Source organism: Microcaecilia unicolor, chromosome 7 (genome assembly GCF_901765095.1).
Source record: "Microcaecilia unicolor chromosome 7, aMicUni1.1, whole genome shotgun sequence".
Lineage (NCBI taxonomy): Eukaryota > Metazoa > Chordata > Amphibia > Gymnophiona > Siphonopidae > Microcaecilia > Microcaecilia unicolor.
Genome location: NC_044037.1, coordinates 24,539,258 through 24,563,679, shown reverse-complemented (window position 1 = coordinate 24,563,679; position 24,422 = coordinate 24,539,258). Strand labels below are relative to the sequence as shown.

Genomic DNA, 24,422 nt, shown 5'->3' with positions numbered 1-24,422 from the left:
ATTGCTCTTTGAAGGAGGGTTTCTTTCCTAGCATTTTCAAAAGCGCTGTTATTCAACCATTATTAAAGAAACCTGGTCTGGCTCTGAATAAGGCTAGTAATTGCCATCAAGTTTCAATTGTTCCTTGTTTGGGAAAGGTAAATGAACAAGCAGTACTGGTGCAACTTATTCAAATTTTGGACAACGGAAAATTTTCTAGATCCCAAATGAAATGGAGTTCTGCAAAAGATAATAAAGACTATTACTTTCTCTGGCAGATGATCTTAGGTGAATTTGGGACAGGGATTATTAAACGGCAACTTTTGATACCATTAATCATATTTCATAATATCTTTTGAGTAACATGGGCATTAAGCGTACTGGCCTGGATTCTATAAAGGTTGCCCAAAGTTAGGCAAGCAATTTGGGGCATAGATAGCAGATCTGCGCATAAACTTATCAGCTAATTAAGTTCTAACATTCAATTATTGCTGTTAACAAACAGTTAATTGACAGTAATTAGGAGTTATGAATGGATCTGCCATACACCCTCTTCCAGTGATGGCGAACCTTTCAGAGACTGAGTGCCCAAACAGCAACCCAAAATCTAATTATTTATCGCAAAGTGCCGGTACTCATTATGGGCGGGGCCACCACCTATGACCCCAGCCCTATGATAGCCACACCCTTTACACTAGCCATGGCGCATATAAACAGACATCATTGAAAATATTATACTAGTATAGGAGAAAAAAATAGCATGATTTTTTTTCCATTATAAACCATTTCTGTAAGCTGTTACAGCTCCAGTATACCCAGTGCAAACTAAGACAGCAGATGTAAATTCTCAAATTGGACATATTCCAAACACTAAAATGAAAATAAACACTATTACTATATAGAACAGTGTAGAAAAATGAGCGCAAAATTCAGAGTTTACCTGGGCCGACGATTTTCACCCAAAAGGACTGCATGCACTTGGATCCACAACTTATCCCCCCCCCCCCCCCATTAGAGGTCTTTCCTCCTGGATCCAGCACAGTTTTCGCCCAGAATGGCCGCGTTCCCCAGGATCCAGCCCCCCCCATAGAGCTGCATCCTCCTGGATCTAGCAGTCATTTCCCCCAAGAGGCCCTAGCACCCTGGATCCAGCACTATGTTCTCCCAGAAGGGCTACATGCACCTGGATCCAGCACTCATTCGTCCTAGAAGGGATTCTCCTTGATCAAGCTCTCGTTACCCCCAGGGGGGCTGCATTCACCTGGATCCAAAGGGAATTTGTCCTTCTGGGAGACTTATTACTAGAGAACAGTGCAGAAAAATGAGTGCAAAATTCAGAGTTTACCTGGGCCGACGATTTTCACCCAAAAGGACTGCATGCACTTGGATCCACAACTTATCCCCCCCCCCCCCCCCCATTAGAGGTCTTTCCTCCTGGATCCAGCACAGTTTTCTCCCAGAATGGCCGCGTTCCCCAGGATCCAGCCCCCCCATAGAGCTGCATCCTCCTGGATCTAGCAGTCATTTCCCCCAAGAGGCCCTAGCACCCTGGATCCAGCACTATGTTCTCCCAGAAGGGCTACATGCACCTGGATCCAGCACTCATTCGTCCTAGAAGGGATTCTCCTTGATCAAGCTCTCGTTACCCCCAGGGGGGCTGCATTCACCTGGATCCAAAGGGAATTTGTCCTTCTGGGAGACTTATTACTAGAGAACAGTGCAGAAAAATGAGTGCAAAATTCAGAGTTTACCTGGGCTGACGATTTTCACCCAAAAGGACTGCATGCACTTGGATCCACAACTTATCCCCCCCTCCCCCCCCCCCATTAGAGGTCTTTCCTCCTGGATCCAGCACAGTTTTCGCCCAGAATGGCCGCGTTCCCCAGGATCCAGCCCCCCCCCCCCCCCCAAAGAGCTGCATCCTCCTGGATCTAGCAGTCATTCCCCCAAGAGGCCCTAGCACCCTGGATCCAGCACTATGTTCTCCCAGAAGGGCTAAATTCAGAGTTTACCTGGGCCGACGATACCGGTGGCTCGGCAGGGGTAGAGTACAGCAGCTGAAGCACAAGGCGGGAATCGAGGAGCGATGGCTGCGTGCTGGCGATCAGAGTGCCGCAGGGGGAGGAAGACGCGACGCCGTGACGTGGGAGATAGGAGCCTTCCAGGAGACGACGCAGGTGCGAGGCAGCGAACGCAGGGGAAGTGGAAGGTACGCGCCGGCGACACCCCCCTTTCAGAGCCGAACAGCCAATGCGGTGCTGCGATTCCTTGTTTGTTTGTTTTTTCTTTTTGTAGCCACAAAGTATGAAGGGAAATTGGCTGGGCGTGCATGCCAACAGAGAGGGCTCTGCATGCCCTCTCTGGCACGCGAGCCATAGGTTCACCATCACCGCCCTATTCTATAACAGGTGTGCCTAAATTTTATAACGTGCAACTTCAAAGGGGGTGTGATCATGGGAGGGGCTTAGGTGAGTCAGGGGCGTTTCCAGAATTTAGGCACTGTATTATAGAGTACCCGTATTCACACACACCTGTCATTAGTATGGCGTGAGCATTTATACCAGTCTTTTACAGGTGTAAATGCTCGTGCCCAAAGTTAGGTGTGAAAGGCCAGATTCAATATATGGTGCCTGAACAATCCATGCGGAATAAATTTCTGCCTAAGCGTATTCTATAAGCATTACCTAGATTTAGGCGCAGTTTATATAGAATATACTTAGATGATATCCCAGTGTCTACAACTACGTGCATCCATTTACACCAAGGAAAATGCAGCATAAATACCGGCGTGTAGATTTATTTATTTATTTGTTGCATTTGTATCCCACATTTTCCCACCTATTTGCAGGCTCAATTTGTGGCTTACATTGTGCCGTTGTGGCGATCGCCATTTCTGGGATGAGAAATACAGAGTGGTGTTGTATTAAAGTTCATATCTAATAGAGTAAAGTATAGAGTAAGTTAGACAGTCAAATATAAAAGTTCATTTCGGCAAAAGAAATGAAGTGGTAGTGCGTTAGCGTTCATTTGTAACAGAGTATATGAAGCAGTCAAGTGTAAAGAGTTTGGTTTTGTCCAGTTTTGGTAAAGGTTTCATTGTCTAATATTTAGGATGGATCATTGTGGTATGCCTTTTTGAATTGGTTGGTTTTCAGTAATTTTCGGAAAATTGTTAGGTCGTGCATTGTTTTTATGGCATTTGGTAGTGCGTTCCATAGTTGCGTGCTTATGTAGGAAAAGATTTAGGCACAGAGGGCCATATTCTATAACAGTGCACATAAATATTGGAATGCCCATTTCCCAGCCCATAACCATGCGCCCTATTGGCTGCACACATTAGAATTTAGGTGCTCTGGGGGGGAGATTCTATATATGGCACCTAAAAAATCTGCGCTGAAATCAGTGCCGACTAAGTGCATGCTATAATCGATGTCTAGATTTAGGTGCCAATTATAGAATACACTTAGTTGATATTTCAGCGCCTAAATCTATGTGCATCCATTTACACCAAAGAAAATGTGGCCACATAATGCCCATTTCCCCACCCCTAACCGCACTCCTTTTTTGCAAGCCAGCATTAGAAGTCTGGCACACATCATTACAGAATACACTTAGCGACTTGTACGCCTAAATGCTAATCAGTGCCAATTAGTGCTCATTATTGCTTGTTAAGTTCTGTTATCAGCGCTTATTACATTAAGCTTGTTAAGTTATGCATATTGTTATAGAATCCGTGCAAATTTCAGCGCAGATCTCTAGGCACGCTATACAGAATACACTTAGCGAGTTGTGTGCGTAAATTCTAATTATTGCCAATTAGTGCTCATTATTGCTTGTTAAGTGCTGTTATCAATGCTGATTAGCTTGTTAAGCCAATTAAGTTGGATTTCAGTGTGGAACAATAGGCGTGATTATATAAAATCTGGGGGGAAATAAGCACTAAGTTATCATTCTATAAAGACCGTTACACAGAAGCTCCTTTACAGAATACTAGTTTACCGCAGACCATCCCGGTGCCTAACTTTAAGTGCCATTTATTGAATCTACCCCACTATGCTGAACTGGTGTAATACTTTTCTGAGTGGAAAGTATTTGAGTGTTCAATTGGGAATCAATACTTCGGAACCCCGAATTATATAGGCTGCAGAGTTCCCCAGGGCTCAATTATTATCCTCTATTACTTGCAACCAATGTGTAATGCTGTGTTGATGCCACTTATGATTGTTCATCATTGTTTAGACGCTTATTTGCTGTCTCTGAATTCAAGTGAACATTTTTATAATTAATATTCTGCTGTAAGCCGCTATGAATTTTAATGAACATCCATTTTTGTTATTGCTTTGAGCTTTCAAGCAGCAACAGTGGGACTGGGTCCTAAGCATATCTGAATGCAATTTGTCATGTGGAGGGGGCATTTTTGACATGATGTCTAAGTCTGATTTTGGATGTTTTGCTGAAATTGCCCAAAAATCAAGTGGCGAACATAGTGATTTTCGAACCAGAATTGTTTCAAAAATAGCCATTTCTTAGATGTTTTATAGACATTTTGGGCTAGATTCTATTTAAGACACCTAAAAAATCAGCGCCCAAAAAAATACACCTAGGCTTATTCTATAAACTACACCTAAAGTTAGGCGTGGTTTATAGAATACACCTAAATTTAGACTTAGTTTATAGAATACGCCCAGTACCTGTTTCCTGTGACTATATTTAGTCGTGGCCATTTACACCAACTAAAACCTGGTATAAATGTCAATGCCTAAGTTATGCGCAGAACGGACATATTTGCGTAAATTGTTGGAACGCCCATGACCTGCCCATGCTCCTCCTATGGCCACGCCCCCTGTTCAGATCTGCGTCTTACAATTTACACATATCATGTTATAGAATACGCTTAGAAAGTTGTGCGTGCAGATTCTAATTAAAGCCAATTCGTGGCAATAATTACTTGTTAAGTGGTAATTAGCACTGATTGGCTTGTTAATTCATGAATCGGAATACAACCAGTTTTGCACAAGCAACTTAGGTCATACTATATAGATTTGGGGATTTGTGTTCAGTGCGTTTTATTTATTTGTTGCATTTGTACCCACATTTTTCCCACCTATTTGCAGGCTCAATGTGGCTTACATAGTACTGTACAGGCGTTCACCCAATCTGGTAGACAGCAGATACAAGTTTATATTGTAGTTAAAAGGTCACTTTGTGCCAGGGGCGTATCTGCGTGGGGCCACAGGGGCCTGGGCCCCCGCAGATTTTGCCCCGGACCCCCCTACCGCCGTTAACCCTCCCTCCCTCGCCTACCGCCGTCACCTACCCCGAGGTCCGCTTCTTCCGGCTTTTTAAAATATTGCTTCAGCTGGCGGGGGACCCCAATCCCCCGCCAGCCCAGCCGCAATCTTTAACTTTTTCATCCTCGTCGTGCAGCGCGCCGTGAAAGCTGCATGCATCTTTAGTTCCAGTTGGATGGAGTCTGACGTTGCAGCACGTTGACGTTACAACGACGTCAGACTCCATCCAACTGGATCTAAAGATGCATGCAGCTTTCACGGCGCGCTGCATGACGAGGATGAAAAAGTTAAAGATTGCGGCTGGGCTGGCGGGGGGTTGGGGTCCCCCGCCAGCTGAAGCAATATTTTAAAAAGCCGGAGGAAGCGGACCTTGGGGTAGGTGACGGCGGTAGGCGGGGGAGGGAGGGAGTGTTAACGGCGGTAGGGGGGTTGACGGCGGTGGGGGGGGGTTGACGGCGGTAGGGGGCGGCTGACGGCGGTAGGGGGGGGCTATAATGTGCCCCCCTCACTCTAGCCCCTGCCCCCCCTACCGCCGAACCTCAGATACGCCCCTGCTTTGTGCCTACCATTATTGACATTTTTCTGTTTTGAAAACGATCCCCTAAATATATCTAGTAATACAAAAGTGAAATAGAATATCTAGAACGGCATAGGTAGAATTCAACAGGAAATGTACTGAAAGAAAAATCTAGCAAATTAGGCACATTTTTATTATCCTCTTGTTTTGCTTCAAATCAAATTCTTTGGTATATGATATACTCACAAAGAAACATGAATTTTATGTTGCTTAGCAACCAAAGCATATATCTACCTTTTTCCCCCCTACTGTAGCTAAGTGAAATGAGGAGAAGCATTATACTTAGGACATAGATGGATATTAAACCACAAGAGAAAATCTGGCAAATACAACTGAACAGTAAATAATGCAAGGCAGAGAAGGATTGGGACGAATCCAAAGCATAACAGAAACTGAGAAGATTAAGGAGCCTGTTTACTAAAGGGCACTAAGTAATACCTCGACTTTGACAAGTGAGTGCATACTAATTTCTGTGTTAACTGCATGGGGAGACATGATAGAGGTATATAAATTAACGAGTGGAGTGGAACAGGTGGATGTGAAGTGCCTGTTCACGCTTTCCAGAAATACTAGGACTAGGGGGAATGCGATGAAACTACAGTGTAGTAAATTTAAAACAAATCGGAGAAAACGATTTTTCACCCAACGCGTAATTAAACTCTGGAATTCGTTGCCGGAGAACGTGGTGAAGGCGGTTAGCTTGGCAGAGTTTAAAAGGGGGTTAGACGGTTTCCTAAAGGACAAGTCCATAAACCGCTACTAAATGGACTTGGGAAAAATCCACAATTCCGGGAATAACATGTATAGAATGTTTGTACATTTGGGAAGCTCGCCAAGTGCCCTTGGCCTGGATTGGCCGCTGTTGTGGACAGGATGCTGGGCTCGATGGACCCTTGGTCTTTCCCCAGTGTGGCATTACTTATGTACATTCAGGTACTCTGGGTATTTCCCTGTCCCTGGTGGGCTCACAATCTAAGTTTGTACCTGAGGCAATGGAGGGTTAAGCGACTCGTTCAAGATCACAGGCAGCAGCAGTGGGATTTGAACTGGTCACCTCTGGAGGTCAAGACCAATGTTCTAACCATTAGGCCACTCCTCCACTCCATTTATGCAGTCCGATTTGGTTGGTTAGTTATGCTGGCACTGAATATTGTCAACACCCACATAACTCTTGGCTCCTCCCCAACTCCACCTCCAGAATGACCTTCTCCTACTCGCTCTAAAAATGGCTAGTCAGAGCTGATATTTAGCAGTACTGCCCAGTTAGTAGAACTGAACATCAATGGCCAGTTGGTTCAGCACGATTTAGTCTGTTAAATTATTTTCAATATCAGGCTGAAAAATTAATTTGTTCTGCTGCTAGGTCAGTACACTCTGCTCTCACAACTGAAGCAATTTTTATTGGAAAAAATCTGTATAACGGTAGTAAAGTGTCTTTGAATTATCCACTGATTCACAGCCCCCACGTTAACTGCCACTTCTGGACATGGGTTATAGTGGAGGTCTGAGCAGAGGGGTAGCGGATCTGTTCCTGTGATGTCACCTAATGATGTTGTGAGCCTATTTGGGTCCTGGATTAGCTCCTGCTCCGAATATGTGAATATATTATTAATTTCATTACAGTATGCACAAGTCTAATTATCCTTTAAAGTTGGATAGATTTGACCCCCTAACATCACCAGCACCTGACATGGGGTGGAGAGAGGGTTCCCAGCATATTCTAACCTTCATATCACCATGAAGTAAGAACCCACACTCCAATTACAGCATTGCCTTATTTAAACAGGTTCCGAGCATTTGAAGAATCAATTAGAAGGGGGTAAAGGCTTAAAACCACATTTCTATGGTACAACCAAAGCGGTTTACATGTATTACATAGCTATAGTTTGGGTTGCTCTCTCCCACATGCATCACTTTGCACTTGCTCACATTAAACGTCATCTGCCGTTTGGATGCCCAGTCTCCCAGTCTCGTAAAGTCCTCTTGCAATACTTCTCAATCCTCTTGCGATTTAACAACTTTGAATAGCGTTGTGTCATCAGCAAATGTAATTACCCCACTAGTTATTCCCAACTCTAGATCATTTATAAATATGTTTAAAAGCAGTGGTCCCAGCACAGACCCCTGAAGAACCCTACCTATCTATCCTTCTTCATTGAGAATACTGACTATTTAACCCTACTCTGTTTTCTTTTAAACAGATTTTAATCCACCATAGGACATTGCCTCCTATCTCACGACGTTCTAATTTCCCCAGGAGTCTTTCATGAGGTTCTTTGTCAAATGCTTTTTGAAAATCTAGTTACACAATATCGACCGGCTCACCTTCGTCCACATGTTTGTTCACCCCTTCAAAGAAAGGTAGTAGATTGGTGAGGCAAGATTTCCCTTGACTAAATCCATGTTGGCTTTGTCACATGAATCCATGCAGCAAACTTTTATATCTTTTTGACAGGCACAAAAAGTTGTTAATGTCTGTAGCTATACAGAAGTTGTAAGAGGCAATGCTATGGAGGCTCTCCTCCTCCTGCATACTCTGACAGAGGAGGATTAGCAGTGAGCTGAGTACTTGGGAACTGGGTTCGATTCCTACTGCAGCTCCTTGTAACCCTGGCGAAGTCACCCACTAACCCTCCATTGCCCCAGGTACAAAACTTAGATTATGAGTCTACTAGATAAAATACCTGCAAATAATATATGCAAACCACTTTGGCTATACCCACAGAAAGGCGGTATATCAAATCTAAGACCCATTACCCCCCAAATTGTATAAATGGCACCCAAAGTTAAGTGCATAAAAGGCCATGCATTTATAGATTAGGCCTAGTTACACGCATAACATAATTAACTAATTGCCAATAAATTGGCAAATAATTGATGATATCAATAATGATTAACAAGCACTAATTGGCAGTAAGTCGCAGTTGGATGTGTAACAGAATGACTGCCTCTGTTCAATAAACAGGATGCCTAACTTCTCTCACATGCAAATGCAAACGGGGTATTAACGTGGGAGAGGCAGTGGCATTCCAACTTTTCTTCTGTGCCTGTTATAGAAAAGTTGCATTTAGGCCACCATTTATGCCAGTCTTAGACATGGCTTAAAGTTTAGTACATAACTGCTGGCTTATACTAGTATTCTATAAGAGATCTGCGACTCTGACACTATAGAAGGTGAAAGGGGACAGACTCAGAAAAGTAACTTAAGGAAATACTTCTTCATGGAAAGGGTGGTCAATTCGTGGAACGGCCTCCTGGTGGAAGGGGTGGAGATGAAAACAATATCTGAATTCAAGAGAGCTTGGGTCAAGTACATAGGATCTTTAAGGGCCTCTTTGGCCGGTGCTGGCATTGGTGCGTGTTTTACACGTGCGCCGAGGCCCCCTTTTACTGCAGCTGGCAAAAGGGAAGTCTCGACTTCCTGCAGGAAATGGCCGTGCGGCAAGTAAAGCATATGCCGCGTGGCCATTTCGGGAGGGAGGGGGGGGGTCCTTACCATCACCCATTGAGGTGGTGTGGTGGTAAGGGCTCCTGCGTTAACCCAGCAGTAACCGGGCAGTGATTACCACCAGGTACACTCGGGCGCTATAGGGGTGATAGGGAGAGAGTAGATGGCATGGATGGGCAGGCTGGAAAGCCCATATGGTCTTAATCTGCCTTCATTGTTCTATGTTTATATGTAATATTGGTTAGTGCAAAGTTTTTTGGTGCCTAATTTTACTGATCCATATTGAATTTATTTACTGTCTAATAATCCCAAACATACACTTTTATACAATTGCTATTTGTTTTTTTTTTATTTTCCTTTCAGAGAACAAAAATTATTGAATGCATTAAGCACTGTATGTCTCAGAGGTTTCTGTTTTGTTTCCAGCCTTTCTTATCTTGACAGCTGGTTAATGTATTTTAATCATAGGTATGGGTCTCTACTGCCTTTATATTTCCAACTAGTAAATGCAGCACTGTTTAAATGCTTTGTAAGTATTATTAATAATCAAATGTATTCAATGCTCAGTTATACATGAAACAGTAGAAATGCACTCCCTCTAATAAATACTAATGTGCAGCTTGAAAATAATGTTACTATAACCAGCTCTGTTATGATATTGATTAAAATAGGTTAATACACGTGAAGGGGCATAATTGAACGAAAATGTCTATCTCCATGGGCGTTTATCTCCGAGAACGGGTCCGTGAAGGGGCGGACCGAACCGTATTTTTCGAAAAAAATAGATGTCCATGTTTTATTCGACAATTTGTGAGCTGGGCGTTTTTGTTTTTCAGCGATAATGGAAAATGAAAGCGCCCAGCTCAAAAACGAATAAATCCAAGGCATTTGTTCGTGGGAGGGGCCAGGAGTCGTAGTGCACTGGTCCCCCTCACATGCCAGGACACCAACCGGGCACCCTAGGGGGCACTTTTACAAAAACAAAAAAAAAGGTAAAGAGCTCCCAGGTGCATAGCACCCTTCCCTTGTGTGTTGAGCCCCCCAAATCCCCCTCAAAACCCACTGCCCACAAGTCTACACCATTACTATAGCCCTAAGGGGTGAAGGGGGGCACCTACATGTGGGTACAGTGGGTTTTGAGGGGGGTTGGACGACTAAGCATTAAGCAGCACAATTGTAACAGGTAGGGGGGGATGGGCCTGGGTCCACCTGCCTGAAGTCCACTGCACCCCCTAACAACTGCTCCAGGGACCTGCATACTGCTGCCAGGGAGGTGGGTATGACATTTGAGGGTGAAAATAAAAAGTTGTGAAACATCATTTTTTTGTGGTGGGAGGGGGTTAGTGACCACTGGGGGAGTCAGGGGAGGTCATCCCCGATTCCCTCTGGGGGTAATCTGGTCATTTAGGGCACTTTTTGGGGCCTTATTCGTGAAAAAACAGGGTCCAGGAAAAGTGCCCTAAATTCTAGCTACAAATGCATACTTTTTTCCATTATCGGCGAAAGGCGCCCATCTCTCCTCGGCTGATAACCACGCCCCAGTTCCACCTTCGCCACGCCTCCGACACGCCCCCGTCAACTTTGTACGCTTCCGCGATGGAGTGCAGTTGAAAACGTCCAAAATTGGCTTTCCATTATACCGATTTATTCGTTTTTGTGAGATAAACATCTATCTCCCGATTTGGGTCGAAATCTAAGCGTTTTTCTCTTTCAATTATAAGGTGGATAGAAGCCTATTGACTAAGCTGCATCAGCAGTTAACGGAGCAGTTAGTGTAAGCTAATTTCATGCTTACAGCTACCATGGACTAGGGTGGAGAATGGCTAGACAATTCAGCTCATTTTCGAAAGAGAAGGGCGCCCATCTTTCAACACAAATCGGGAGATGGGCGCCCTTCTCGCAAGGCTGCCCAAATCGGCATAATCAAAAGCCGATTTTTTGACACCTTCGACGGCTTTCCGTTGTGGGGCGACAAAAGTTCATGGGGGCGCGTCGGCAGGGTAGTGAAGGCGGGACTGGGGCGAGACTGGGGCGTGATTAGGAGATGGGCGTCCTCGGCCGATAATTGAAAAAAGAACGGTGGCCCTGATGAGCACTTGGCCGACTTTATTTAGTCCATTTTTTTTCATGACCAAGCCGTGAAAAGATGCCCAAACTGAGTAGATGACCACCGGAGGGAATCGGGGATGACCTCCCCTTACTCCCCCAGTGGTCACTAACCCCCTCCCACCATAAAATACAGGTTAAAAATACTTTTTTTGCCAGCCTCAAATGCCATACTCAGGTCCATCACAGCAGTATACAGGTCCCTGGAGCAGTTGTAGTGGGTGCAGTGTACTTCAGGCAGGTGGACCTGGGGGGGGGGGGGCTTGGGGGGCTCAGCACCCAAGGTAAAGGAGCTATGCACCTGGGAGCAATTTCTGAAGTCCACTGCAGTGCCCCCTAGGGTGCCCGCTTGGTGTCTTGGCATGTGAGGGGGACCAGTGCACTACAAATGCTGGCTCCTCCCATGACCAAATGGCTTGGATTTGGCTGTTTACACGCGCTGGACACTTACTGCCTGGTTAGCGTGTGAGATGTTACCGCTAAGTCAATGGGTGGCGGTAAGGTCTCAGACTGAAAATGGGCGCGGGCTGGTTTTAATTTTGCCACACGTCTATTTTCCAGCACAAAAAAATGTCTTTTTTCAGGCACGCTGAATAAATGGACCTGTGCGCATCCAAAACATGCGCCTACACCAGCGCAGGCCACTTTTAGGTGCGCCTTAGTAAAAGGGCCCCTAAGTGTACTCTGTAACACAGAGCGCCTAAATTCTAATGCGTAGAGCCAAAAAGGGACATGGTTATGGGCGGGGAAATAGGTGTTTTGTGGGCGTTCCAAAATGTACTCACACTGTTATTGAATGTGCCTAAATCTACACGCAGGTATTTATGCCACGTTTCCCTTGGTGTAAATGGATATGTGTAGTTCTAGGCGCTGGGATATCAACCAAGTGCATTCTATATACCACGCCCAGTGGCGTACCAAGGTGCACACTGCTGGAGGGTGCTGAGAGCAGTCGTGCGCCTGTCGGCTCCGCTGGTTCCCTGCTCCCTCTGCTCCGGAACAGGTTACTTCCCAGGTGGAGGAGTGGCCTAGTGGTTAGGGTGGTGGGCTTTGGTTCTTGGGACCTGAGGAACTGAGTTCAATTCCCACTTCAGGCACAGGCAGCTGCTTGTGACTCTGGGTAAGTCACTTAACTCTCCATTGCCCCATGTAAGCCACATTGAGCCTGCCATGAGTGGGAAAGGGCAGGGTACAAATGTAACAAAAATAAAATAGATACTATTGGAGATTCTACATGGAATGTTGCTACTATTGGAGATTCTACATGGAATGTTGCTATTCCACTAGCAACATTCCATGTAGAAGGCTGAGCAGGCTTCTGTTTCTGTGAGTCTGACGTCCTGCACGTACGTGCAGGATGTCAGACTCGCAGAAGCCTGCGCGGCCACATTGGTGATCTGCAAGGGCTGACTTCTACATGGAATGTTGCTAGTGGAATAGCAACATTCCATGTAGAATCTCAAATAGTAGCAACAGTGGAGGAGTGGCCTAGTGGTTAGGGTGGTGGACTTTGGTCCTGAGGAACTGAGTTGATTCCCACTTCAGGCACAGGCAGCTCCTTGTGACTCTGGGCAAGTCACTTAACCCTCCATTGCCCCATGTAAGCTGCATTGAGCCTGCCATGAGTGGGAAAGACCAGGGTACAAATGTAACAAAAAAAAAAATTGCTTAATGAAAAATATTGAAATTATTTAGGCTACAGAAATGGGGGTCAAAGCCTTTTTTTGAGTTGAAGAACTAGCACTCACCAAACAGGAAACAGAGCTTGGGGGGAGGGGGGGGGGGGTCATCATTTTAGATGACCTGCAGGAAGCTACTCAATATGAAAAAGTAGTTTGGAAGATGAACGGTATACTTTGATGCTTAAAGAAAGGTCTCACTAAGAGATGAAGAATAATATACTCTCATGGAAATTAATAGACCATTTATAACACTATTTATTCATCAACTCTAATTTTTTTTTTAATAAGAAAACGGAATTGTTTTTATTGATACAGGTTTATGTATATATGTTTTTTTTACACAAATTCAATCTACAAGCATTTAAATTTAATTGAACCAGCAGATTTTCATAAGCCAATGCAATCTCCTGGACCCACTTATAGGGAGAGTCAATACATTTTTCTTTGAAACTGCATTTTAAGCGAAGCCAATACTTTCCTTGAAGTTGATTTATTTTTACTGAAAACAACATACATTCAAAAACATCCACTGCAATTTATTTAAAACTATATATTTACAAAAAAAATCAATGAATATTAAATATGTATTTGCTTTTAGAAATTTATGTTTGTGAAAACCAATATATAACTTTCCAACAAGATTTACAACATAGTACATATATTCTAAATTCAGCATGACACAATTAAAAGAAAATATTTTAACTCCAATCTGAATGTGCAACTTAATCAATTTTCATTTAATTAAAACCGATATATTTCCACTCACACCAACTAACGCTCTTCATACAGCAGATGAAGGTAACAGCTGGGTTTACCTGAAACAGACTTCAGCAGGGCTGAAAAACCAATCAAGTATACAAAAGCATGCGCATATAGAAAGTGCCAAAACCAATATTTACTCAGCACACACTTTTTATGATATTTTTGAAGAAGAATTCGCTGCAATCACAATCACTAGTGAAAAAAAAAGTGAAGAAAATCTACAGGAAAGATTTGTGTCCTGGTGACGTCAGAGAATCTTTTTAGGGTGTTTTCTCTATCTAGGTACTTTTTTAAAAAAATGCATGCGAGCAGTCATGCAATTTTGTAAAAGTCATGTTCTGTGTGTTAAACAGGCTTTACACCACTGTTCTCTCTAAGCTGAGCAGGACTCCTCCAATTGCATTGCTGCCAGTGGCGGGTGGTGTTTCAATACTGTGTGAGACTGGTAGGTTCCCTGGAGTCCTGCAGGGCTTGCCTGTCTCTCTCTATTGAAAATGTGATAGTGAAACAGCACCACCCACTGGCAGGACTGTAGGTGGAGGACTCCCACTCAGCTTAGAGGGAACAATGCTTTACACATAGCCAAAGCTCTATAAAATTAGTCCATAGGGAGGAAATTCTATAATATAGGAACTAACATTAATGTGACAATTATTTGCATAACTGTTTAGAATAATGGCATTAAGGTGTGTCTATATGCACATACATGCATAAATGACAAAATTATACCCAAATACTGTTCTGCAAATATCCACTTAACTTACATAGCATGTATTTTCAATGAGGGCATACATATGGCCAGAACTCAGGTGGGGCTCCCACTACAGGCGTAACTTGCCGAATATTATAAATTACATGCATTTCTCCAATACTTAGATGCTTACAAAGCATTGAATAATGAAGTTCCCTTTGTTATAGCAGCTGTCTCGAACACTTCACTTGGCAAATAAAGGCCTGTTAAATGTGCCGTCTTTTTACACAGTAAGATTAGCGGAATATCATTCAAGTATTTTCCAGGTGACTGGTCCATTGCTATACAATGCATAGCCCCTTGAATTTGAGTGATTAAATGGATGACTTCTTTCTGTAAGCAATTGATGGTTTTTCTTTTCTAAAAAAAAGCTTTTTGCCAAATAAGATGCCATAGGTATGTTTGTCTGCAAGTGGCAATTGGTGCTCCAGTTTGATTGATTTATGTGCTCTGAGGCCCCGATGCCCAAAACTCCGGCACTGTACGGAAATTACTGCCACAACAGCGTCCAAAAAGTAACTTCCTAATGCTTGATGCTAACAGTATACAAATGATGTGCATACCGTTAGTGTCGAGTATCAGGAAGTTAAGTGATAGGATTGAGCCAGGGGCATGCACACAAGAGCCGTGCATAAGCAAAGCTCTTGTGCTCATGCCCGATCCAATGGGGCGGAGAGGCAGTGCGGCAAAGGTAGAGGGAACCAGGGCTGCAGGAAGACAGTGAGGGGCAGTGGAATGAGAGCTGGAGACTACATTAGCCCGTGTGCCCTCGCTCCTCTTGCAGGGCCTCCCCGCAGCCCCCTCACATTCCCGCAGCAAGCCAGCTTCGGTTGCCATGGGGGGGAAAGGATTTCCATGCTTCCTTTCTTTCTCTAAACTCCTGCAAAACTACTCGAAAAGTGAAGGCAGGAAAGGAGTAGAAACTAAAATCTTTTTGTATAGAAAAAAAGACCAGCTACCTGGGAAGGAAGGGGACCTGCATCCCATCACCTTGCTGGACAATGGTGAGTTTTGTCTAATTTATTTATTATTTATTTGCACATTTATATCCCACTTTTTTCCACAGGTATATGCAGACTCAAAGTGGCTTACAATGTACTGATAAGGCTAAAGCCAGACCAGTTGTTTTACAATTACATGAATTAGGATAGAAGGAACAGTGTAAGAAGATATAGGGAAAGGATAAGAGAGACCAAAAAAGGGCTATGGACATTTTATTAGGAAGGACTGTAGGTATTATGTGGAAAGTCTGAAATGGGCATTCAGAGATAGGCTGGTCATTGTTAGATTCCAGATGCCGAGATGGTTCAGAGTTGCTTGTACAACTGTCAGCAAGGCAATCCATGATGGGGAGCAGGTGTAATACTCATCCAGACCAGGAGAAATAAGCATGCCTCGATAAGAACCGTTGAAGGCAGGTAGAGATGAGAAGTGGTCGGACTGGCTGTGTCAAAACGGCACTTTGCAAGTGGTGTTGAAATCTGCTTCGTCACTGTCCACATCAGCTCCCTAAACGATTGATGCAGCGACCAGGAGATGAGGTTCAAAAGGCCCAATGGCGCTGCTGTGATGAACAATGGTTGGTGAACAGGCAGGAGCAATAAGAGGCAGGCTGAGTACCAGGAGGCACAGACAAAGTGCAGAAGAAGCAGGAAGTGGCCCGGAGTGATGTAAAGGGAACCGGAAGTGAACGGCAACAGCTGGAGGTTGTCAATCCTGGGAGAGCAAGGACAGTAGTTGCCTGTAACAAATGCAGATGCTCACAGCACGAACGGGTCAGGCCACAGTTGGTTGTCAGCAACAAGCCGATCCGACTAGACAGACAACAGCTCAACCGGTTCATCATGGCACCCCGGACCAAGACAGGCACAGGTCCAGCAATGACGAGCTGAACCACGGCCAAACGACTTCTCCGACCTGGCATTGGGTTTTGTGCGGTAAGGGTGCCCTGGTCACATCTACCTAATAAAAGTACATTTCCTAGCCATCAAAGAGGCGCGCTTCAAGAAGCCAAGTGCGCCTTGTGTGTAACCGATAGCATTCTATAAGTTCTGGGGGTCAGTTATAAAAAGGCTGCCAAATGTTAGGTGCCAAGATGCAGCATGCTAAACACTAACCCCCAGATTCTATCAAGCTTGCTCAAATTTGGGCATCCAAATTTGCTCGCAATGCTGGGATATGTGCGTAACCTAATTAATTATGGAGCCAATTGACATCCATAATTGGATGCTAACAATCAATGATTAATGTTGATTGGCAGCAACTAGGGGTTGCACATGCATCTGGCTGTGTACTATTTTATAATCCTGGGCATTGAAATCCCATAGCGTGCAGTGAAAAAGAAGAAATGGGAGGGGCATGGGTGAGGCAGGGCCAAGGGAATTCTAGGGATCTATGGCTAACTTGCACACTAGGATTTACAACAGGTTTCAGTTGTTGTATGTCCCCAAGTCCAAAGTTGGGTGTGGGAATCCTCACTAGGTGCTATTCTATAAAGGGCGCTCATCCCAGAGAACCCTTCGTAGAATAGTGCTGAGCACTGATTTTTCAAGTGCCACTGTCAAGCCATGTGGAATCCTACCAAAAAGTATGGCATGATATTTAGAATCTAGTCCTATGTGTGTACACCCTTTTGCATTTATGCATTAAGCAGGTTTCATACCTATGTTAGCAAATACTGCTGAGCTTACAGCTCGCACTTATGCATGAAACTGTAACATTTACATGTGTTAAGTGCTAGTAGTTCATAACTTATGCATGCAATTGATGTATTACTTGACACAACATAGAATAAGGGGGTATGTGCCTAAGGGCGAGTCCTGTCCGTTCCCTGTCTAAACTCTGCTTATGTGTAAAATCAGGGCTTTTTTGAGGGGGTACTTGGTGGTACTGAGTACCACTGGCACCTTTTCCATTGTCTGCTGAAATTGACCCATGGTCCCCGAGTTTTAATGAATGACCTCAAGCTCTACATACCAATTCTGCCTTGTCATAGATTCTGTGATTGGTTGCAGGGGGTCTGGCTATTGTGGGGTGGGTCCCTCAGTGATCACCCCACCCCTGAAGGGTAGCCTGGCATTTGAGTACTGGCACCTTTCTTGCTACAAAAAATGCACTGTGTAAAATACAAGCTATGTAAGACATGTGCATATTTACAGAATTCTGGCATGAACAGGTATATGTGCACACATATGAAATTATTCTACTAATTTACATGTGTTATTGGTACATACATGTTGGTACCCACATTCTAGAATTACTCCATAAGTGTGAACGCACACACACACTTACTTTAGTAAATATCTACCTAAGTGTCCCAAGTCTGAGGTTCTCTGATTATGACGATGAACCACTACTACAGACGTCAGTATATAGTGACAAATTTCTAAGCATATCAGGCAAAATCCGTGCTGAACCTTGCTCTAATCACAAATTTTGAAGTAAATGCACACTCCATAGGATTATTTCCTATTTTGTATTTACTTCTTCTCTTCCCCACTCTGATTACTGTCCTTATTTACTTATTTATATGCCATCTTTGTTGGGGCTGGGGACATATGAATTGCTGTGCTTTTGTGCACGTGGCCCTGCTTTTCAGTCCCTACTAAAAATTATACAAATGCTTATGATACTGAAGTCCCAGAATGAGTTTCTGCACATGGCCCCACATCCCTGACGGGGCCGGTCCTCTGGTTCCAGTGGTTTATTATCAGGGATTTTTTTGAGGGGGTACTTGGGGGGTACTGAGTACTGGCACCTTTTCCACTGTCTGCTAAACTTGACCCATGGTTCTCGTATTTTAATGAAAGAGCTCAGGTTCTACATACAAATTCTGCCTTGTCATAGATTCTATGACTGGTTGCAGGGGTCCTGGCTATTGTGGGGTGAGTCCTTCAACGATCACTCCACCCCTGAAGGGTGGCCTGGCACTTGAATACCGGCACCTTTTTTGCTAGACAAAATGCACTGTTTATTATCATATTTATTTTGTTGTAAACCCAAACCTGTTTGTAACTTACTTTGAGTGCTCTTGTTGGACAAAGCATCTATCATATTTAACTCCTGCTTGCTACTTCTACATTATTCTTTTATAACACGGGAAGTTGGTTGGCAATTAGTTTCTCCAGCTATCACTTTCCGAGGGCCTCTATAACTACATTGCATTGGGTCCCTATGGTACGCAGCTACGGCTTCCCAACTATTGAGTCTTCCATCAATGTGCAACTGTAGGAACTATCGCCTAAGAGAACAAATGGTTAGCAAAAACACAAACGTGTACATGGCACGATAACACCCTGTCCCCATACCTTTCTTCTCTGTTTTATCAGAGACTTTTCCTCCAAGCGGGGAGAAAGTAGTATCCATAGATTCAACCCCTCTGCTACCTTTGCTGATTCCATTCTCATAGAGCTGACTTTCAACGGGCTGAAGTTGCCATGTTAAACCAAACAAATGTACTGCTGTAAGAAAAAAAAACAATAAGTTCATAGATTACTACAAAGAGGACTACGAGAAAAAAAAAGAAATCCAAACTTCACTTAGGGGCCCCTTTTACTAGGACACGCCTAAAAGTGGCCTGCGCTGGTGTAGGAATGTGTTTTGGACGCATGCATGCCCATTTTCTCAGCGTGCCTGGAGGAGAAAAGGCATTTTTTTTTTTTAATGGACGAAAATGGACATATGGCAAAATTTAAACCAGCGCACGTCTATTTTCAGCCTGAGACCTTACCGCCACCCATTGACTTAGAGGTAAGGTCTCATGTGCTGATCAGGAGGTAAGCGGCCAGCGCGCGTAAACTGCTGATTACCGCCAGGTAAGTGCCACACGGTAGGAATTAGAAAATATTTTCCACCGAGTGTTTTGGGCATGCGTCAAAAATGGAATTACCGCCCGGGGCACGCGGGCCAGGCCGTAGTTCCAATTTGATGCCCGTTGGACGCACGTAGGCACCTACACACCATTGTAAAAGGGCCCTTTAGTTATCATTGTTTTGCATTGATAATGGCCTCGATAGTCCAACTAAAGCTTTGGTTTGATCAGCAGGTCTCTGTCTATTCAGTTGGCTATTATACTTTCTGTTGGACAAAAGCCAATTCTATTTTTGGGTGGAATTCCTAAGAAACTGTTGGAAATGTCTGCAAATAAAACATTTTCCTGACACACTTACACTGCTGCCTTTGTACGACTAATGAGGATTTAGTGATGGAAAGTTCCGCAGCACCAATGAATTAATGAACTCCCTTTATCAGAAAGACAGTTGACGACACCACCACTTTTTCACTAAAATATAGAACTGCATCCTTAAATCATGTTGGTTTGATGAATGCAAAACGACAAGATGAGTTTGACATTTTTATGTGTTTTGTCACCACAAAAGTTTCATACTATGAATTATGACCTGTTTCCTTATAATGTCATTTCAGAATCTGTTTGCATGCCCAACTGTAATGGGTAATAAGCAGAAAGAGCTAGACAAGGTTTCCAAATGCATAAGAATTTTTGTACCTACTGTGTATAACTTTTAGGGGTGGATTTTCAGATCCTTACTTATATCTACCCATAAAACTTTCTGAATTATGCAATAACTAGATATCTGACAATGTATTTACATAGAGGGAAATTTTATAGCAGGTCACATGGCCTGAGAGGGTGGTCGGATGCCTATTTTTTGCCCATGTGTCATTAAATATACCAACCCAAATCCTGCACAAGTCATGCCCAAAGAGAAACCAGGTGTACATTTTTGCATGTAAAGTGTACGCATTTTATAATCTATACTTGTAAATTGCAATTCTCCCCATGCTACATCTAAACTCCAGCCCAGAACACATCTACACTAACATCAGATACAAGTACATGTGTTCTTGGCATTATGTGTACTTGCACATGCAGGGTAATTTGATAAGATGCATTATGATGTGTAAAGGTGCACAGACACATAAATGCGAAAAATCTGGATATGTGCTACTCTGTAACTTCACACGTCTTCGATAGTGTGTACTTTGCTGGTGGGCATATACATGGGTGGAGTCTTGGAAGAGCATGGATAGGGCTCACGCTTACTTGTGTAACTTACCGAACACTGTGTTATGTGCTACTCATATGGTTGTACATGCTTTAATCTTTCTTTCCACGAGATGTTTTCCGTAACCTAATACAATCAATGGTACTAAGCCATTTAGATTACTGCAACGGCATCTATGCAGGCTGCAAAGATCAAGTAATCAAGAAACTTCAGACCGCCACGAATACAGCAGCGAGACTGATCTTTGGAAAATCTAAATTTGAATCTGCCAAGCCCCTTCGAGAAAAATTAAATTGCCTTCTCATCAAGGAACGTATTGCCTTTAAGATTTGCACCTTGATTCACAAGATCATTTATGGTGATGTCCCAGGATACATGCTAAACCTAATAGATCTACCACCCAGAAATAGTTCCAGTCTTTCCCAATCCTATTTGATGTTACATTATCCAGATTGCAATGGCTTCAAATACAAATCTACCTATGCATCAAGTTTCTCCTTCATAGGAACTCAGCTATGGAATGCACTGCCTAAACTCCTAAAATCAACTCAGAATCATTTAATCTTCAGGAAATTATTGAAGACCCCCTTGTTCAAGAAGGTGTACCATCCAGACGTTACTGAGTTTATTTTATCTTTTCTTCTCCCCTCTACCCCGCACAAATAGTCCAGTATTTACTTTCTCTTTCCTCCACACCTACAAATATAGTTTAGCATCTCTTCCTCCTGTCCCCTCTCTAGCTGGCAACCAGGCATTTCTCCTTGTCTCTTCACCCTTCCCCCCTCCCCGTGTACATTTTAAATGTTTTCTTGTCTCTAGTAGTTGGCGGCAGCGAGCAGCGATTCATACAGCCTGCTCCTGTCAACCTTGGAGCCTTTTTTCTGACATTTCCTACCTATGTGGAAGCAGGAAGTTACGTCAGAGAGAAGGCTCTGGGTTGGCGCGAACAGGCTGTATGAATGCATGCTCCCTGCCTCCCACTACTAGAGACAAGCCAACTTAGGGGTCCTTTTACTAAGGTGCGCTGAAAAATGGCCTGCAGTAGTGTAGGCGTGGGCTTTGGGCGCGTACCAATCCATTTTTCAGCGTACCTGTAAAAAAGCCCTTTTTTTTTATTTTTGCCGAAAATGGAAAAAAGAAGGCCGGCTCTGACGAGCACTTCGCCGGCTTCACTTTGGCCCATTTATTTTTAGGACCAAGCCTCAAAAAAGTGCCCCAACTGAGCAGATGACCACCGGAGGGAATCGGGGATGACCTCCCCTTACTCCCCCATTGGTCACCAACCCCCTCCCACCCTAAAAAAAAAAATTTAAAAATCATTTTTTTGCCAGCCTCTATGCCAGCCTCAAATGTCATACCCAGCTTTATGACAGCAGTATGCAGGTCCCTTGAGCAGTTTTTAGTGGCTGCAGTGCACTTCAGGCAGGTGGACCCAGGCCCTTCCCCCCCTACCTGTTACACTTGCGGTGGTAAATGGGAGCCCTCCAACCCCCCCCAAAACCCACTGTACCCATATGTAGATGCCCCCCTTCACCCCTTAGGCCTATGGTAGTGTTGTACAGTTGTGGGGAGTGGGTTTTGGGGGGGATTTGGGGGGTTCAGCACACAAGGTAAGGGAGGTATTAACCTGGGAGCAATTTTTAAAGTCCACTGCAGTGCCCCCTAGGGTGCCCGGTTGGTGTCCTGGCATGTGAGGGGGACCAGTGCAGTACAAATGCTGGCTCCTCCCACGACCAAATGCCTTGGATTTGGCCAGGTTTGAGATGGTCGGCATCGGTTTCCATTATGGGTGAAAACCGATGCCAGCCATCTCAAACCCGGCCATCTCTGACATTTGGCTGGCCCCAACCGTATTATCGAAACAAAAGATGGCTGGCCATCTTTTTCGATAATACGGTTCGGGACCGCTGTTTGCGGCGCCGGTCATATAGATGGCCGACACCGTTCGATTATGCCCCTCTATATCTACAATGAGTCTTTGAAACAAACTTTTTTTATGGTTTGGATATGTTGGTTCGAAGTTTATTTATTTATTCCAAACCGTGAAACTTTAGTTCCCTTGTAAGTATTCTATAGAGGACAGTAAGCGGCTACTTTTCTTTATAGAATAGACTCCCAATAGGTGCCTAAATATAGGTACCCTTTTATCAAATTGCCCTCTACATGCACGTACACTGGCATATATGCACAGAAATGATGTTATAAAATTACTCTCCATGAGGTAATTCTCAAAGGGTTGCCTGAAGTTAGGGGATGATGCTTGCTACGCAAAAACTCTATAATGGCAGTTCTGTTTATAACAGTGGCTAATCCAGTTCTGCGCATGGATATTCATAGAATAGCTCTTAGCAAGATGTTGGAGGGCGGAGAGTAGACAATGTACTGCACTAATTATAGCAGCTACATCGCCTCATGCTAACCAATGTATACGTGGTTAGCACGGAAGACCTAACTGCCTTCAAAATAGGTGGTGGTAAGGGCTCACGCGCTGATGGGGAAATTAACAAATGGCCATTCACAGGGCAAACGGAAAATGGGGCCATTTTACCGCTGTACTAAAAGTGCACACTGGGGATAACACGGGCCACTTTTTAGCATGGGTCGGTAAAAGGGCCCTAAAGTTTGGACTGTTTTAAGTGGTCCTATTGGCCTGCTTAGCTATGCCAATGCCTGCACCAGGGGCGCAGCTAGACCTTGAGGTGGGAGGGGGCCAGAGCACAAAGTGGGGGGGGGGGAACATTTTGGTTCACCGCCCCTCTCTGCCGCCCTGCTGTTCCCCACCCACTACCGCCACTGTACATATCATGACTGGCGGGGGTCCCCAATCCCTGCCAGCTGAAGCCTTCATCCAGCGCTGGTCTCTGGCACTGCATTGCCTGTCCCGCTCTCTCTTCCCCTCATTCCCCTCATGAAATCGAGCAAGCGCGTATGCTCAGTTTCACTAAAAGGAGCGCGCTGGACCGTGAGGGGAAGAGATAGCAGGGCAGGCAATGCAGCGACGCCGGAGACCAGCGCTGGACAAAGGCTTCAGCTGGCAGGGATTGGGGACCCCTGCCAGCCAAACCAGGGGCTCAGAGCAAATTTGGGGGGGGGGGGAGGCTCCCGTGGCCCCACGTAGCTACACCACTGGCCTGCACAACTTCTAAGCTTTCCCCTGTTCTGCCCGGACAGTGCAATGGCAGTCAGAGGGGATACTCATCAGAACTGCCCAGTTAAGTGCTGCTGATTATCCCCTCTTGAGGCGCTCAACATGATTTAACCAGGCAGGAGCCTCTCTTGCCTGGTGAAATCCTTCTGAATATCGGGCTCTGTCTTTTTGGTTAAGTTTCCTCTGTCAGAAAAAACAAAATAAAGCTATAATATTAGAAATGTATTATTGTTGTAGTTCACATCCCCCCCAAACTTTGTGCTAAAAACAGTTCCTAAAATGATTAATGGCATAACATCAACAACTCCCCAGGCTTTATTCTGGCTGTGTGCTTTACACCTGCTGGCAAACAATGAAATTATGTTTTTGTTTGCCCAAGAGCTAAAAATTAAATGTTGTTAGTGGGACCGAGAGGATGGTCATGCCAGAAGTTTGATTTTGATTTATTGACTGTGGAATACTGAGAAATCAACTGAGAGGCTTCACAGTTAACCATTTATAAAGCTTCCAGAGGGCTAGCTGTGGTACTCTCTAGTACCGAGATGATAGAGAGGCTGCTAACTCCTTCTAGACTAAGATTTATTGAGGCATAAGCTTTGGAGGACATGAGTCCACTTGTCAGATGCATTTGATGAAGTGGACTCTTGACCTC

General features: G+C 44.3%; 1 protein-coding gene across 1 annotated transcript in view; it reads right to left on the bottom strand.

Annotated features, from left to right (window-relative positions):
• TENM1 (teneurin transmembrane protein 1) overlaps nucleotides 1-24,422 on the bottom strand; it is a 696,753-nt gene that overhangs the window by 413,294 nt on the left and 259,037 nt on the right. Inside the window, exon 5 of the mRNA XM_030210273.1 lies at nucleotides 18,904-19,056. Coding sequence (XP_030066133.1) covers nucleotides 18,904-19,056 — 153 coding nt within the window. The remainder of the gene's footprint in view (nucleotides 1-18,903; nucleotides 19,057-24,422) is intronic.